This window comes from Squalius cephalus (genome assembly GCF_949319135.1).
Source record: "Squalius cephalus genome assembly, chromosome: 3".
Classification (NCBI taxonomy): Eukaryota; Metazoa; Chordata; class Actinopteri; order Cypriniformes; family Leuciscidae; genus Squalius; species Squalius cephalus.
This window is the reverse complement of record NC_137124.1, coordinates 33,152,335-33,170,669: the sequence shown is the minus strand read 5'-3', so window position 1 is coordinate 33,170,669 and position 18,335 is coordinate 33,152,335. Positions and strand designations below refer to the sequence as shown.

Genomic DNA, 18,335 nt, shown 5'->3' with positions numbered 1-18,335 from the left:
GCCCGAATTCATGTACACGATATTCATGACCCAGGAACTATTGATTGAGACGCACCCGCTGACTTCATGAACCTCCGTGTTAACTCCATGCCGTCTCTGTTATTGTTCTTTTGTGCATGCGGGTCAGTTCAGGACCGTAACCAGTTCACACTTGAATCTGATATTGGCCACAGTGTGAACATAGCGTTTTCGAGTTCGTTTGAAATGCTCATATTAATTACTGATGATATAACTTTAAAGTAAACTTCAAAATTTAAGCTTTGTCTTTTTAAAATCTCCCTTGAGTTTCTGTGAAAAATGCACTGCAATGCCACTTAAAGGGGGAAAAAAACGTTTTCAAAACTATATTATACTACAATAATATTAAAGTACTAATAAGAACAACCAATATATTATATAACGACAACATTTTTGTGTGAACAGTAAATAATTAAGACAACAGAACAGCCTCTGCAATAACAACAGATCCACTCAATAATAGAGATACCGCGGTACTACTTGGTATCGTGATACTGTAGCTGGTATTGTGACAACCCAATAACCTAGTACTACGTTTTTCTGGATAAATCTCATTTTAAACCCATGACCAAGTTATGAATTGTAGTTTTTTTTGTTTTGTTTAACCATTACACAGCAGAATAAAAAAAAGATGAAAAAAACAAACAAAAAAACAACAACCTATAACTACAATAACCTACTCATTAAAGAATTAAGGGGTATTTAAGAGTGAGAAACGTCTTCAAGTTTTGGCATTTTAACTTTGCTATAGCTTGATATGGATTTGAATGTGTGTATTTCATTGATAACAATAATAATTATACATTGATCCATCTGTAGCTTTTTCTGCTGCACGTTTCCAATAGTTAATTTTTAAATGGGGCCAACTTTATACTTGTGCTGTTTCAATGAAAACATTTAAATTCATTATATAACGTTTATATACAAATTTAAGATACATTCCCAATGATGACTTATTTCGCTCATTTCTGAGCGCAAGACCAATAGCACCAAAAAAGAGACCATAACTAGAAACAAATTTTCTAATTTGTATGAACATAACGGAGGGGAACATGCATATAAAATAAATTAGTTTGATAAATATCAATGCAAATGACACACAGACAGCAAGAAAGAAATCAGTCTCTCTAAACTCAAAAGGTAAAGGTAAACGCACATAAGAAATATAGATATAAATAATATTACAGTGAACAAGAGAAGCTGCCTCATTTTCATAATGTGTGGACTCTACGATGTATGCTCTGAACAGATGAGGTATACAATGACTTTGAAATTCATAATTTGCATAATTCACAACAAAAGTTACTCTTTCCGCTGCTGAACTAGTAAATTACATTTCATTTGTTACCTATTTGACTGCACTTCGCTGAAATCACACGTCCATGGTCAATAACAGTAACGGAAACTAACTGTGACATCAGTACAAAGGTAAATCGAGAGAAAATAAAAGAAAGTTTTGAAAGTGTGCATGTTGCTTGTCCAAGCAGAAATGATACAAGAACGGTATGTATGAATACGTGTGTGTCACTGGCTGCTGCTGGTCTCTGTGGGCTGATTTCCCTGCTGCTCCTTGCTCAGTATGATGCTGATCAGATCTCCCTCATGCTGCTTCATGTGCTCCATCAGCTGCTCTTTACTGGTGGACTCAAAGCCACAGATACAGCAGCAAAAGAGCAGCACACAGTATTCCATACCTGCCCGCGTCTGCCCCGAACCGCTCCGCCACGCTACAGCCCCGCCGGCCAGCTCCCTGGTGGACGATGGCCTCATGGGGTTGCCTTCTTGTCCACCTGAAGCAGAAGCCACCTCAGGTGACTGTTTGTCTTTTCTGGTCAAGACAATATACGGACGCTCCATCCCAGTCTCATGTGTTGACTTCAGAGGCGTCGTAGGAGATCTTAATCCCAGGAGAAAACAAAGAACATAAAATTGTGTTAGTAAGGCCATCACGTTTCTATAAGACCATGCCATTTGTTGAGTTCTACCAGCCTGTGTATGAGAATTTTAAGACAGAGAGGTTTTAAAACAAAGATCTCTGACTTAAACTTTAGAAGCAAAAACAGCTGAAGAGTTGGCAAGTTCAATTCAGTTCAGTGAATTAGTTCAAACTGTTCAAATTAGTTTTAAAGATTTAAAGATTAAAAGTTTTTTCATGCCAGTGATACATTTAAATTTGTTAGAGGTTGCACTGGTGCAACTACAAAAGTTGCCCAAAGGGTTAGTTCAGCCAAAACTAACTGTCATTAATTACTCACTTTCATTTACTTCCAAACCCGTAAGACTTTCATTCATCTTTGTAACAAAAATAAAGATCTTTTTGATGAAATCTGAGAGCTTTCTATCCCTCCACAGACAGCTACACAACTGAAACTTTGACGCTTCAAAAAGTTCATAAAAAGACTGTAAAATGAATCCATATAAATTGAGTGGTTTAGTCCAAAGTTTTCTGAAGAGACTCGATCGCTTTATATGATGAACAGATATAATTTAAGCTTTTATTGACATTGATCAGCAAACATAAACAGCTCAACTGAACTTGCTTGACGCACAAGAACAAACCTCATTGGTTCTTGCGGAAGCTCAAACGTGTGCTGCGTAACACGAGAATTAACCTCATTGGTTCTCGCACGTCAAGCAAACATGCTTGAGCTACCGTTTACAACAACTAATGTGAGAGTTGATGAATGTTTATGTGAATAAAAGCCGAAAATCTTTCTGTTCATCATATAAAGCGATTTTCTCTTCAGAAAATGTTAACTGCTAAATTCATATGGAATAGATTTACAATATCTTGAATGAATTTTGTAAAGAGTCAAAATGGTAGTTGCGTAGCTGTCAATGGAGGGACAGAAAGCTCTCAGATTTCATCAAAAAGATCTTCATTTGTGTTTCCGAAGATGAACGAAAGTCTTACGGGTTTGGAGCTAAATGAAAGTGAGTAATTAATGACAGAATAAACATTTTTGGTTGAACTAACTCTTTAAATTATGAGCTGCCAATTCTGTTGCGTATGAGAAACATAAAACGGCAAACGCACAGAAAGCAGAACAAAGCGGAGCTACTCATTGGAAACGCACATGGACCATTTATCAGCTCGGCCCAATATACAGCGCAGCACGATGGACCGATCTCGATCATGCGACCATTATTATACAGCGAAAACAGGAGAAACATTGTGCCGTGAAGATTGTGCTTTTCGATCCTCAAATCACCAACCATGTGATTTGTGGTTGGTGACCCAACAAATCACCAATAACCATGGATTTACTGTAGTAACTGACTGTAACCATTGTATTTTGGGAGAAATATTGTAATTCATATTGAATGTTATTATATTAATATAGTCATATAAAGTATTAAATGCATAACAGGAATAATGGAATGAAAAAAAAAAAAAAAAAGTTTCCGGCAGTGTATAAATAAAAAAAATTAAATATAATTTTCCTTGTGTTTATTTACTGAAAAAAATTTAGGAAATACGCAACCCTTTAAATTTCAGAGCAAACATAAAAATCAAGATATCAAATATTGTTAAAATCTTGAGAAAGTTTTTTATTTTTTATTTATTTTATTAGCTACATCACAAATATAATCACAAATAAAATCACAAATATAATTCACATCACATAATTATTCGTTTTTACCTACCTCACCCTAGAGTAAAAACAAAACAAAACAAAACAAAACAATCACATAAAACAATATATATTATAAAGGTCCTTCCTACCGGCTACTCTGAGAAATTGCTTCATTAATGGCCTTGTTGACTTGCTCATAGTTGTAATTCTGATCTCCAGCATGTTTCCACATGTGGGATTTGAGAGATGGTGGGTGGCTGCACACGTAACCACACAGCGAGCACCTGTAACACAGAATAAAGATTATCACCCATCTCCACCTACTGTCAAGTTCTGTACACCAGCTCTTCCAAAGTGTTTGATTCTCACCTGTACTGCTCCAGCAGCTGCATGGCTTGGTGTTCCTGTGGATGTCTTTTCATGTGGCTCTTCAGGCTATTCATATTAGTTGTGGCGAAATCACAGCTGCAGCACCTAGAGGGGTCATGCGGCACAGGATAAACAGTTAGAGCGGCACAAGACCGGTTTCAATAGAGACCTTCTGGAGCGCCTGTCAAGTGGGGTCAGCCGTTGTTTATTTGCACAGTGAGTAAATTATCTTTTTTCTAATCGGCTGTGTGTTTGAACATTTGAAGGCCTCTGTTTGAAGACCATTGAAAGTGCGTTTATAGAGAGGCTGCTTGCTGCAAATGCAATACATTGCAGGCTTTGAATGGATCCTGTGGCTTAAAAGGACCCTTTCTCTCAGAAGTTCTTTTTGAAATGATCATGGATGAACAGAACTGAAGCAAGACAAGTCAGAACACACAAAGAGACCATAAAAGGGACCTTGAGGTGTTTATGTGAGCTTGCATGTGATCGGGTTTGTGTATGTGCGCTTGCATTGAAGCTAACAAGATCTTGAACATTCTCAACATAAGGCCATAACACAATGAGTACAGGCAGCAAAGACTTATCCTGAGCACCACTGCACCCTTGTGGTGATAACTGGTAATGCTTTCATTTTCAGCCACATTTTTTTAAACTACAAAACATCTCATGCTTTCTGATTTGTTCTCCTTGTGTAATGTATCATTTACAACTAAATACATTTCAAAAACACATTTCTAAACATTTATCCTTATATTCAATGAGAACGTAAAAAAACCCCACAAACCTGTATGGTTTATCAGAGTTGTGGATTCGCCGATGGTTGCGCACCCCAACATACGTGGAGCTGGTGTAGTCACACACATCGCATTTGAAAACGCTCTGCTCGCCAACTGAATCTGAGCAATAAAGAGAAATTGTAAAGAGAAAATTGAATGTCTCTAAGTTGTTAAATAACCACCAGAACCATGTTGATGGAAAAGGGGTAAATGATAATCACACATTATTTGTAATGCTACAGTGAAAACATTACAGTTACAGTTGGCATGAAATGAAAATTCAACCTATTTTGTAAATGCATGTTATATGTTACATATATTACATTGTAGGTTTAATAAAAAAATTTAAAATTATTAAAATGTCAAATCGAACTACTAGTAAAAAAAAAAAAGGATGTTTGCCAGAATTCTCCAATCATTTAGACCAGTGGTTCTCAACTCCAGTCCTCGGGACCCGTTGCTCTGCACATTTTGTATGTCTCTCTTATCTGACACACTCAGTTCAGTTCATGGAGTCTCTCTTAACGAGCTGATGATCTGATTCAGGTGTGTTAAATAAGGGAGACATACAAAATGTGCAGAGCAGCGGGTCCCGAGGACTGGAGTTGAGAACCACTGATTTAGACCATTTAAGACCCATCCCTCCACAATTGACTGCAAGTTTGCATTCATTTTTGAGCGCAACATTCACGTCTCAAAATCCATTCAATAACCAATAGAATAGGCCCCCACCCTATTATTTAAAAAAAAAAAAAACACTCAGATGTATGTTAGAATGCAAAAGGAAAAAAACCATCTGTACTAATGTTTATAAAGACTAAGGACTTTATAAGGAGGAGAAAGTGTTCATTTTTATTTTATTTTTTGTGCTTTTGTGCAGTTGTGAAATGTTTTTTTTTTTTGGTTGTGTGGTGCTGAAGGTATATTTCATGCTCACACTCATCTGCCATCTCAGCTGTGTCTTCAACGACTGCTGTGCTTTCAGCGGCGTGGGTCAGTGTGTTGCTGATGTCGTCTATCCCATGCCCATCTCGCTCGTGGTTCCTCAGCTGACTCTGAATGAGGTATTAATAAAACCATCATCAGTGCTTCATAAGGAGGAAGTTTATTAATAACGCATCAGTGGAAGGGAGAGCAGTGCACTCCAAAACTCGTTACGCAAATCTACATGGAATAAAATTAATACTTGCTCTTTTAGTTAAAGAATATTTGATGTCCCATCATGTTGTTCCAAACCTGTATGACTTCTTTCTTCTATGCAACAACAACAAAAAATTCCAATTTGAAATCTGGAAAGATTTGAAAATCTTCGAATCCTCTTTTGTGTTGCACAGAACAAAGAAAGACACAGACAAACAGCATGAGAGTAAATGATTACAGAATCATTTGAATCAAATATTCTATTAATGACAAAAGGCCAATGCTGTTCTTCTCTTCAACAGGCATATTAGAATAAAAGTCCTTTGTTAATTCTTTTTCCACCAGACAGGTTTGTTTCTCTCCTCACCTTGTAGTAGAACCTCTCCGTGCACTGCTTGCAGCTGTACATGCGGGGCTTGAAGTGGTGGATCATGTGACGCTCCAGGTCCTTGCTGTCACAGGCTATATGCTCACAGATGGGGCACTGGTAGGGCTCTCTCTGTCTGTGCACCCGTAGGTGCTGCTTGATGTAGCCCTTGTTTCCGCTGCTGTACAGGCACAGTCGACAGCGATAAGGCCTCTCACTCCCAGCTATATATTCCACCAGACCTTCTGTAGAGGAAACTTCGGCAGGCACAGCAACACCCCCAGGAACTCCACCAGAATGTTGGCTTTGGGCGTTGTCCTGCAACTCCTTCAGAATGTCCTCATCTGAAGTGTTTTGGTCAGAACGCTCTTGCAGCCGCTCGATGACTGTCAAAAGGGACATGCTGATGCCGGCTTTGGAGGGTCCCTCGACCAGCACATCTCTAGAATCTTTTGAACTCTGGAGGCCAAGGTTAAGTAGAGCAGCTGGCTCTCCAATGGCACAGGTGAGCTCTCCTGAGGACACCTTAGGGTTGGCAGTGTCTGCAATCTCTATAATTTTCTGGCCTGTGTCAGGGCTTTGCGTACACAGGTCATGGATACCTTTCGCTGTGGTTTTGCTAAGCTCTGGGGCCCTCATGGGCATGGCCACCAGTACCTCGGCTGCTAAAGAATGCAGCCGAAGAGACTCCGAGTAAGTCCTTCTCCGAACCGGTGGCACGTTTTCATCTGAGGGAGATCCTGAAGACACAGTCTCCTCCTCCTGTTGTCGATCTTCTTCATTCCAGGTGATCACAACCTCCTCCTTTTGTTTGTAGTATATGGGGTGGTGTTGGCTCTCTAACTCTGGCTCCTCAGAGGCAAGAAGGGTTTTGTCTCCTCCTACTTCTGGGCTGAGGAGCAGAGGTTTGCTCGACACCGGTTCCTCAGCACAGGGAAGGCGTTCCACAATGACATTGACGTGGCCGGCACTGTTGCCGCTGCAGCTGATAATCTTCTGCGCAGAGGACAGGAGGCTGTCGGAGCTTGCCTGTTGACTCTCAGTCTCCAACTCCAGCTCCATTTGTGCCTCTGGTGTCACCTGGACCTCCATCAAGGGCTCCTCGGGGTCTTTAATAGAAAAAATTTGGCTAATCACTGGCATTTTGCTCTCCACTGTTTTCAAGGCTGCTGTCTCCCCATGACACTTCACTTCCGGTGAGGCACACAGCTTGCCATGCATCGTCTGAGGTTTTCCTCCAACTGCTGCGAGGACTACAATGGTATCCTCTTTACCTGCTGGAACTGAAGGAGGACAGGAGCTTTGTAAAGTATCAGGACAGTCTGTCTCATCTTCAAATATTGGGTATGAGCAGTCAACCAGGCCAGCGTGTTTCCATGCATGGGTCTTCAAATTGCGCTGCTGTCTGCATTCATAGTTGCAGATAAGACAACGGTACCTGCCCTGCTCAAAGCTGTACCACTTCTTCGGCGTAGACGTATTCTCTGATTCTAAGTTGCTTGCCTTCAAAACAGTCATCCCTTGGTGAACCCTCCTAGCCAATGCTTGCTCGTCTAGGGTGCGTCTAGCATGGTCGCCCTCCTCCAGGTGGAGTCTTACGTGTGCCACCAGCTCCTCTTGATGATTTGAAGTGAACTGGCATTCTGAGCACATGAGGATGAGCTCACTGTGCTGCTCGTCATGCTGCAGCAGGTGCTCCTTCAACAGCTCCAATGTAGGTGAGATAAATCGGCACATACTGCACTGGTAACACGTAACTGTCCGAGTGCCTTGACTTGAAGGCTCCCGTGCGAACACATGCCCAGACGTGCTGCTGGGTGCTGGGTGCTTTTCCCTTTGCTCTCTGGGTCTCTTACAAGGTGTGGCCCCTTCAGTGCAGTCCCTGCTGTCTGGAACAGGTACAGATGCACAGGTCACTAAGGGTCTCTTTTTCCCAGAGATGGTGCATCTTCTGGGCCTCTTCTCCACAATCTTGCTGAGCTTCTCAATGACCTGAATAAGAGAGTCAGCAGCCTGCTTTTGCTGCTGCCGTTGCTGGTCCTCGCCACCATGAAGACGTCTGTCGGGAATGAAGACCGTATCCTGCTGGCCTCTAGAGTGAGGCACTAAGACAGCAACACCACTGCTGTCCTCCATTCCTGAAACATGTAAAAAAATAAAATGTGAATGAAATAGCACAACTAAGCAAACAGCAACTTTCAGCTTTCTAAAAGTTCAAAAATGCTGAGTTGGAGAATGGTTTTAAGCAGTAGTGGACAGTAACAAAGTATTTTTACGTTGTTAATGTACTTAGATAAAAGACAGATACTTGAAAAATCTACTTGAGTATTTTTATTTTGGGAAACTTTTACTTCACTGCATTCCAAAGCATAATATCATAGTTTTTACTCCACTACATTTCACAAATAACATGTCGTTTCTTGTTATTTAGCGGTGTCCAATTCGCTAAAAAGCTGATTATTTTCAATTAGCCTGTTAAATCAGTTTGCATATCGCACTGAACTATTAATTTATGACAACAACTCACTGATTCAAATTATCCAGTCAAGCTGTTTCTGAAGTAAAAAAAAAAAAGGGTATTAATTAGGGATGGAAACGGTTAATCGATTATCGATTAATTGTCGACAAGAATTTACTCGATTAAATTAAATTATTGTCGGCTAATTGACCTATGGCTAAGCCACGCCCCCTCCACTCACTCGGACAAAGAGTCAACATTCGGTAACGGGCGCTATGGCAGCTGTCACAGTAGGAGACATTTCACAGGAGGCAATTGATGATTTTTGGAGACAGAAAGATTATCATCTCAAAGTCACCAAAAGGGCCTTAACTATGCATTGGAGGGTTATATTAATCATTTTATTTTGAGAAGGTCGATGAAAAGCTTCAGCTCCAGACAAAGATTTAACGTTACAGGTCAGTGTGTGTGTAATAGTTTGGTGCTATTTCGCTTCAAACGCTCGCTTTATACGCGCGTCCTATTCGCTTTGGACGCGCAAATGGATTCAAAATGTTCAAGCGTCGAACTAGACGCGATGCGCGCGAATTTGACGCTCTATTCGCGTTTGGTGTAAACGCAGCATAATGAACAGGCTGCAATGTCAAGATTGCAATGCTGGAATGTGTGTGTCAGAGAGAGAGAGGCACGGGCGCGATCGCGATCGAGCAGTGGAAAAATAAAAACATACTCCATTTTGTTCATACAGGACATCATTAAAACTGCAAAGTGTTTAGCCTACTTATATTTGTGTAAAACACAACATTGTTCTTTTGTCAAACTGTACTCTTGTCAAACTGCAACTCAGCTAGAAGCTGCTAACGTTACGTTAGAGATGTTAAAGATAACGTGCTGCTGCTGCTAATGTTTCAAGTTTTTCATTCAAGTAGTTTACCAGATAGATTATTATATGTAGGCTTAATATTGTAGGCTAAGCCTACCCATGTAGATTTTTATTTAAAATGTATTTTAGGTTGCTTAATGTTTCACATGCAACAGGTGAGCCAGTGCACAATTATTTTTTATGTATTTTAATTTTCTGTAGATAATTTATTTTGTTAAACTACATAAATGCCATTATCCCAACTGTTACAATAAAACATCAACTGCAATATAACATGCATTTTTATTCAGTAGCCTATAAGCAATATTTAGCTTTTTAAGTTAAAGACATATTGATACCGTGAGAAATTTACATTCTCAGGAAAATAGCCGCTTATCAGTTAATCGTTAATCGATCGATAAGGTCAATCAATTAATGATTACGGTAATGAATTAATCGATAATTTGCATCCCTAGTATTAATACTTTTACTGGAGTAATATCTTGTTATGGTATATGTACTTTTACCCCAGTACTTGATTTGTGTACTTCTTCCAGCACTGGTTTTTTAAGATGATAAGCTTTCTGGGTGTACAGTGGAAGAGGCCCTCCTTGCATATTTACAAGAATAGCCATTAGGCCTACTTCACATACCTATAAATATCACCCACTAGTTACTGCATAGTAAATCAGCCATTTCTTTTTTCTTTTCTTTTTTTTCTTCATGTCAGATTAATATGATTTAGACTACATGATTTCATCACACAAGAGTCTGCCTGTCAATCTCAGTAATCAGCGGTCAATATTTCTGAATAATGAAAGTTGCCCAGGGATACACAGTATTAGACTACTAAATGCTCTTAGTGAAACCTGTTTCCTATATAGCTGTGCTTTTGTTCAGTTTCACTGCAGTGGGTTAGAGTTAGCTAATACATTTATGTAAATCCAAATTTCATGTCCATGTTCTTTGTATGTTATTTAGTAGTAGACTGTAATAAGCATGATTACATACAGTCAGCCAGTCATTATCACTAAATGAATAGCCTGCTGATAGGTATTGCTGATTAAAGATTCTAGCAGGTTCACTGCACATCACTGTATTTTTTCTTTTTATGACTAGACGTATTTCTAAGTTTATAGTGCCATATTTTACTGTCATGATACAGAATATAAAAAATGTTGTAATGTCAATACAAAAATGGAGGTAATGAAATCAATTTACAATACTAACAACCGATTTAGTTAAAATGCAATCAAATTCAAATGTATTAAAACTATATAGAGTATGAAAACTTGAGTGATATTCCTAAAAATAATGTTAATAACAATGTATTAGGCTATTATTTTAAGAAGTAGCCTACATTTTACTGTGCAATAGTAATATTCATTTTATAATTTCGAGTTAGATCAAACTTTTGTTTTTGCAGGTTGTAATGAAGACCTTTGATTTTCTGTGTTTTTAATAATTATTATTATTGTATAGTAATATAGTAGCCTATTATTTTATTTTTACTACGCCGCCTCCTACTTGAAGTATAGGCCTACTACAGTGCAATGGTAATATATTTCTGTTATAATTTCAACTTAAACCAAACTTTATTTTGACAGGTTGTTGTGAAGTTTCTCTGAGTAGCAGAGATAGTTTTTCTTGAATTAAATGGTAAAATGGTTATAATGTGAACTCTCAGAGCAGATCTGGAGATGAAGTTCGTATAGTGAGATGGCAGACGAAAGTGTGTAGTAGACGAAAAGTGCGTGAGACACCACACAGAGACACATGCAGACTTCAGATTCAATAGCAGTCTTTTTGAGCTTTAATATTCACATACACCAATCCATATTGTAATGTGATTCATTGTACAGCTCTCCTTTTGATTTATCCATACAACAGTTCTGTGACACGACGCTTTATACAGTAATGTTCCGTGATTCAGTCCACATTTTCAACATTGCAGAAATCATAGGGCTGTGGTATTTGCCACATTAATGAAAGTTAGTTGAGTGTGGGTTATGTTTGTTTTATAAAATTTTAACCATCAGTAAAAGGGCTATGCCGTTAATAGAGGTCCCCTCTCAATACACTCATAGCACTCTTTGTAGCCAATAATATATGCAGCAATTGTTTACAGCTACGCAACAGTATGACGGTATTTAAAAATTCATATTGTTTGCAATAATGGCAGAATGTACAGCATACCTTAGAGATATTTGTATAATACCTGAGTGACTTCTAACACACCTAGTCTGAGAGTGGATTCTTCACTTTCTTCAACTTGTAATTCATTTCCTCATAGCACTTCTGCATTTTTGACCAACAGTTAAAAGGGAAGTTATAAAGAATTACACTGAATCAAAACAAATACACGTGGAGTAAAACACATGTAAACACATTCAATTATTCTACAGTAATTGAAAACAAGGAAAGCTTTCTGTGCTTTTTTCCCCTATACAATAAAAGTCAATGGGGTCCAAAACAACATCGGACGCAAATTACTTTCTCGGACACATTTTTCACTATCTTTGTGTGTGCTTGTTGAACTTGAGGAAATAAGTGATACAGGAACAACACGAGGGTGAGAAAATGACGACAGAATTATACTTTTTGGGTAAAGTGTCCCCTTTAAGATCAATTAGGCCTTTATGTTGTAAAAGTAAAATATTCAGATTGTACTACATTATGGGTTAGTTACAAAGTAACAGCAAATAACAATCAAAGGCCAAAACCGACAAGAAGAAAAAACGTAATGGTGAAGGGGTAACGTAAAAATAAACACATGCTGTGTGTCTCTGTGCGACAATATAAAGATTTGACGCGTTGACGGATGTTTAGAGACACAGACCTACTGACTGATACTCAACACGTGCAAATCAATCTCAGTCAAATCTCGGAGTGAGATAGTTGAGCTTAAGTTTAGCAGTGTGTGTGTGTGTGTGTGTGAGTGTGTGTTTGAGAACATGGTGTCCGTGATAACCGTGGAGACGCAACGTGAGAAAGGGGCAGGACGTTTCTGACAACAGCAGCACACACATGCACATTTTACACTTCAACATGAGCTGTAAAAAACTACTGTGCCGTTTAATAAACAGCTCAGAGTCATGCGACTGTCACAACCACCCAAACGCTACTTACTGATGCGGCAGTTGTGTCTGATCTTTGGCCTCGGTGCCCGTGATGCGCTGTTTTTATTCCAGGGGTGTAAAAGTGCTTCACTCTGGACTCAAAATGGCGAGAATGGAGCGCCGATCACGTGACTCACTGCAGGTCATGTGACCGTGGAAAGTGACATCAGCCAGAAAACACCTGCCACCGCTTGAAGACTACATTGAGAAAGAAGTGCTACATCCTTTTTGTCATTATTTACTCTTTTACTTTATGTTCTGTATGTTTGTGCTGAAGTACTAATTTAAGAATTTTGAGCATTGATCGCAATTTATTCTACCGAAACGACACGAGATTAGTGATCTATTTTTTTTATAATTAAATTATGTAGATCTGCAGCTTTTGTAGATTTTGAAGTGAAAAGTAAAGACCCTTAAAGTAAGATGTTTCCATAACTGTAGATGATGTTTATGCTTGTGCTTTAATTATTATTATTAAGATTTATATGAATTAGATGTAGGCCTACATTTCAAAAATCTTCATTAGAAGAATTATTCAATGTGGATAAATAGCCTACCATAGCAAACTGACATTGAATCAACATAGAAACGAGTCTGTCTGCTATCTGGGTAGCTACTGTAGTTTCTATTATGTCATCTCTTCATCTAAAAATACAGGCCTAAATATACATGATTTAAAATATAAAATTTTGAATTAAATATTATTTGTTTATATATATATATATATATATATATCACAGTTTATGCACTTTTAAACTTGCCTCTTATTAACTGCTGTCTATTTTAACATCAACCTTCTTTTTGGACCTTCTTTTAGTTACTAAATCCTCTGTAAACACTGCAGGTGCCAAGCGGCATCTCCTTCAGAGCTTCAGAAGCTGGACCCTCAACCACTAGGTAAAAGAGTGAGGTTACGTTCCCTATTACTGAAGCTAACTGTAGAAAATTATCTGGCACTCATAACAAATATATTGAACAACAAAGTCACAATCTTTTGCTATTGAGTAATTTACATTTTAAAGACAATATTGTCAAGTACTTTATCTATAATTTCGAATTTAATGAACATAGAGTTGGCTACTTGAGCAGATTCATTCAACATGCAATCACAGTGTGTCATTATGCCATCTCTTCTATTAAAAAAGCTCCACCAATACAAATTGTTCCAAACAAAGCCACATAAAACCATTGCAAACAGAAGCCGTTTTGTTCCTGAATGTTTTAAGTTGTGTCCCAAATTATGCACTATACTTTACACTATGTAGGCCTGTCCAAAACGGCACACTTCATATGCACTTACAGAATGCTTCTCAAATGGAAGCCTGAATCCTAGTGAGGCTGCGTCCTTCTTAGTCCAGTCCGTTGGAGGCTTGTAGGCTTCTCAGCAGTAGGCACTAGAATGAGACCAGGGTTATCCAATTTGTCATTTTAGGTTTCAGAAGGGTGCTCGCGAGCGCTCCATTTGTGGTCAGTATGCACCCTTGATGCACACTTTTGCCGAGCCCGCACTGAAGCGAGCTCAGCAGCAGACTTCTCCACGACAGACAAAGCGCTGTTACATTGCGAAACTCACATTTATAATTTTCAAATGTTTTCACAATAGTTCACATAGATAACCAAAACTTTAATATTAGGAAAAGCCAATTGCATCTTTATTCATTGGTTTTACACAAATCACAAAAATGTAGGCTATGTACCATTTTTCCAAACACAACAAACAAAACTCTTTAATTTATTAAATTCTAAGTTGTACTTGGTTTGCAGGTGTTTAGGGTCATTTGGGACAGGGTCGTACTTTACTGTCTAGTGTATAAATGTGATAAGGTTTTGTTTTGTTGTCATTCTCATTGCCTTTCCCCATCTGCCACGAAAGGAAAGCTGTGACAATTGAGTGCATGAAGTATCCAACATAATTTTTTTTTTCAACATTCCATGCTTTGTTTTTTCTGTTAAATAAGTGCACCATTTAGGTATTTAAAGTACACCTAGTGAATAAGTATGTGAACTGGGACACACCTGTAGTGTTTTTCAACAAAGTGGATATCGATTCAATGACTAATTTTAAAAACATTTAGTTTCTAAATGAATCAGTCCCTGAAATATGACTATTTCCCTAGTGGGTGAAAAACAGTAGGCCTACGTAAAAAGAGTAGTACAGTATGTCTGAATATTCATAAAACAGTAGGGGAAACGACACTCGGTTACTAACGTAACCTCGGTTCTCTCTAGAGAGGGAACGAGTGTTGCGTAAGTTTAGCTTACGCTACGGGAAAACTCCTTTTCTCGAGAATACTGAAGCAAAAAATTATCCTTAATCTTTAGAATGTAAAACGCATTTGCTGCAGCAGGCAGACATAGGCGAGACAGCTCGAGCGCCTATTGGCTGCTCTGCGGCAACTGCTGCAACCTATCAGTGCGTCTTGGCATGACCCCAGCGCCAATGGGAAGCCTTCCCGCATCATAGCCCGCCAAAAGGGGTGTGGCTTCAGCCTAGGGCTGGGCGATATATCGCATGACATTGTTATTGCATGACAGGCGATACGTCCGCGATATGCGATATGGCTCAGCTTGTCAGTTAACTACGGCTCTTTGTAGTGTATGCCGCTCCATCTGAAAGCAGGTGATGGCGATTTACTACTAATCAAGGAACCGGCTTTACTGATAAGATGCGCCTAACAATGTCATGCGATATATCGCCCAGCCCTACTTCAGCCTATAAAAAACCCTCGCCCAGGTTGCACAAGTGATTTCAGTCGACTAGAAGCGAAACCAAAGTACAGCACAAGCACGGCAGGCTACGCAACACTCGTTCCCTCTCTAGAGAGAACCGAGGTTACGTTAGTAACCGAGTGTCGCGAGAGTACTCTCGTGTTGCGTAAGTTTAGCTTACGCTACGGGAACCCTATTTAAAGCGCCGTGCGTGCTGAGTTCCCACACTTATGTCCCAAGGGCAGTGTGCCCGGGGCTCATGTATAAGTGAAGTGATCGCAATGGCAGAACAGGACGGGACGACCCGGTGTTATGAGATAGGTGCATACACATATATCTATACAGTTAAGGCAGTATGACCACCTTAAAACGGCATAAGCCACAGGACGTTGCAGCATATCAACAGTCTAAACAAACTGAGTTAGGTAGACGATGTTAATATAGCATAATCAGACTGAGAGCAGTCTGGCCTGTAAGGCAGGTACTTCCAGGTTATAAAACCTTACAAATGTAGACAGCGAGGCCCAGCCTGCTGCCATACAAATGTCATGGATTGAGACCCCACTTGTCCATGCCCACGACGAGGCCATACCTCTAGTGGAGTGGGCCCTAACCCCCAAAGGGCAGTTCAGGCCTTTGGACGCATAAGCTAACGCGATAGCGTCCACTATCCATCTGGACAGGGTCTGTTTCGAGATGGCTAGCCCTTTGACGCAGCCACCGAATGAAACGAAAAGCTGCTCCGTTTGCCTAAAGGTGGCAGAGCGCTCCACATACATACTTAATGCCCTCACTGGGCAGAGGAAGTTAATCCCGGCCTCACTGTCAGATGCAGGGAGGGCCGAAAGGGAGATAACTTGCGCTCTAAAGGGAGTCGCAAGCACTTTTGGGACGTAACCATGCCTTGGTTTGAGGATAACCTTAGAGTCATTAGGCCCAAATTCCAAGCACGTAGCGCTTACTGAGAGCGCGTGCAGGTCGCCCACCCGTTTTACTGAAGCTAGTGCCAGCAGAAAAGTGGTTTTGAATGACAGGTATTTCAGCTCCACCGCGTGTAATGGTTCAAATGGTTCGCCTTTCATGGCCTCAAGGACCGTGGAAAGGTCCCAAACCGGAACCGAGGGTGGCCGAGGAGGATTCAGCCTCCTAGCACCCCTGAGAAAACGGATTATGAGGTCGTTCTTCCCCAGTGACTGGCCATTTACAGGTTTCGTGAACGCTGCTATGGCTGCCACGTACACTTTGAGCGTGGAAGGGGTTCTCCTACTGTCCAACAGCTCTTGTAGGAAAGACAGAACCACCGTTACCTCACCTTTTAGCGGGTTTAAATCATGAGCTGAGCACCATTCAGCGAACACTGACCATTTGGATGCGTAGAGCCGTCTAGTAGACGGAGCTCTAGCCTCTGTGATAGTGTTCAGCACTCCCTCTGGGAGGTGCAATGGTGATAGTTGATCGCCCACACATGTAGGGCCCACAGCTCGGGGTATGGGTGCCAAATTGCACCATGGGCCTGGGACAACAGGTCCTTCCTCAGCGGAATCGGCCATGGAGCTGTGTTCCCCAGTTCCATCAGTTCTGGGAACCAAACTTGATTCTCCCATAGCGGGGCTATCAGGAGTATCGAGCATTTGCTCTCCCTGACTCGCTTGATTACCTGTGGTAACAGGAAGACCGGGGGAAACGCATAGAGAGGGCGCCTGGGCCAGTTTAGGGCCAGCGCATCCCTTTCTTTCGAAAAGAACATTGGGCAGTGAGCGTTGGTTTGTGACACGAACAGGTCTACCTCTGCTCTGCCGAAAATGTCCCAGATGTTTCGCACCGTCAGGAGGTGCAGGGACCACTCCCCTGGAGAGAGTTTTGCCCTGGATAGCATATCTGGGCCCACGTTCAGGACACCCGGCACATGCGCCGCTCTCAGCAAGCGCAGATTGTGCTGGCCCCATATAAGGAGGTGTCTTGCTATTGCAAGAAGGCTCCGGGATCTGAGGCCGCCCTGGCGATTTATGTAGGACACCACCGACGTGTTGTCCGTTCTGTCTAGAACGTGGTGGTTCCTTAGTGCAGGGAGGAAGAACTGAAGGGCGTTTTCGACCGCTTTCATCTCTAGACAGTTTATGTGTAGACGCTTCTCCGCGTCTGACCACAGGCCCATTGAAGGTCTCCCTTCGTATAGGGCGCCCCAAAGCGTGTTGGAAGCATCTGTCGAGACTACTTTGATTCGTGAGGCGATGCCCAGGTTCATGCTGGACTGGTACCAGCCGGGTCTCATCCACAGTTTCAGAGCTGCAACGCATATCTGATTCACCGTGAGACGAAGCAGACCTGATATCCATGCTCGTGCTGGAAAGCCACAGCTGAAAAGGGCGCATATGCAGCAGACCCAGCTGCAGCACCGTCGAGGCTGAGGCCATGAGACCCATCATCCTCTGAAACACTCTGAGGGGAAGATTCTTTCCTACAGTGAATGTCGCCGCTAGGCGCTGGATCGCTGTCGCGCTGGATCGCTGCCGCGCGTTCTTGCGTCAGGCACGCCACCATAGAGCTGGAGTCCAATTCTATCCCCAGAAAGGAAATTTTCTTGCTGGGGAATAGAATACTTTTGGCCCAGTTGACTCTGAGACCCAGCTGCTCGAGATGGGTCAGCAGTAATGCTTTGTGTAACACCAATTCCTCTTTTGACTGTGCTATAATTAGCCAGTCATCCAGATAGTTCAGGACTCTCACGCCCCTTCGTCTGAGGGGCGCGAGCGCCGTGTCCATGCACTTCGTAAATGTATGAGGTGCTAAAGACAAGACCGAAGGGAAGGACGGTGTACTGATAAGTCTGGCCCTCGAAGGCGAATCTCAAGAACGGCCTGTGACGGGCTGCTATTTGGATCTGAAAATAGGCGTCTTTCAGATCCACTGATATAAACCAGTCCCCCGGTCGAATT

General features: G+C 41.0%; 1 protein-coding gene across 1 annotated transcript; it reads right to left on the bottom strand.

Moving 5' to 3' along the window:
- Positions 1 to 213: 213 nt before the first annotated feature.
- Positions 214 to 12,855, bottom strand: znf507 (zinc finger protein 507). Its single transcript, XM_079866046.1, has 7 exons — positions 12,701 to 12,855; positions 6,252 to 8,389; positions 5,682 to 5,799; positions 4,753 to 4,864; positions 3,966 to 4,070; positions 3,746 to 3,880; positions 214 to 1,915 (listed from the first exon to the last, which is right to left on the bottom strand). The coding sequence occupies exons 2-7, from the start codon at positions 8,385 to 8,387 to the stop codon at positions 1,543 to 1,545; spliced, it is 2,979 nt and encodes a 992-aa protein (XP_079722172.1). The 5' UTR covers positions 8,388 to 8,389; positions 12,701 to 12,855; the 3' UTR covers positions 214 to 1,542.
- Positions 12,856 to 18,335: the final 5,480 nt, after the last annotated feature.

What these genes read in the sequence shown, in the direction of transcription:
- znf507 (XM_079866046.1), bottom strand. Translation starts at nt 8,387, where the DNA reads ATGGAGGACAGCAGTGGTGTTGCTGTCTTAGTGCCTCACTCTAGAGGC. An exon ending in AGCTGAGATGGCAGATGAGT is followed by an intron (nt 4,865 to 5,681) that starts GTGAGCATGAAA and finishes TTTATTGCTCAG; the next exon opens with ATTCAGTTGGCGAGCAGAGC. An exon ending in AACTCTGATAAACCATACAG is followed by an intron (nt 4,071 to 4,752) that starts GTTTGTGGGGTT and finishes TGACCCCTCTAG; the next exon opens with GTGCTGCAGCTGTGATTTCG.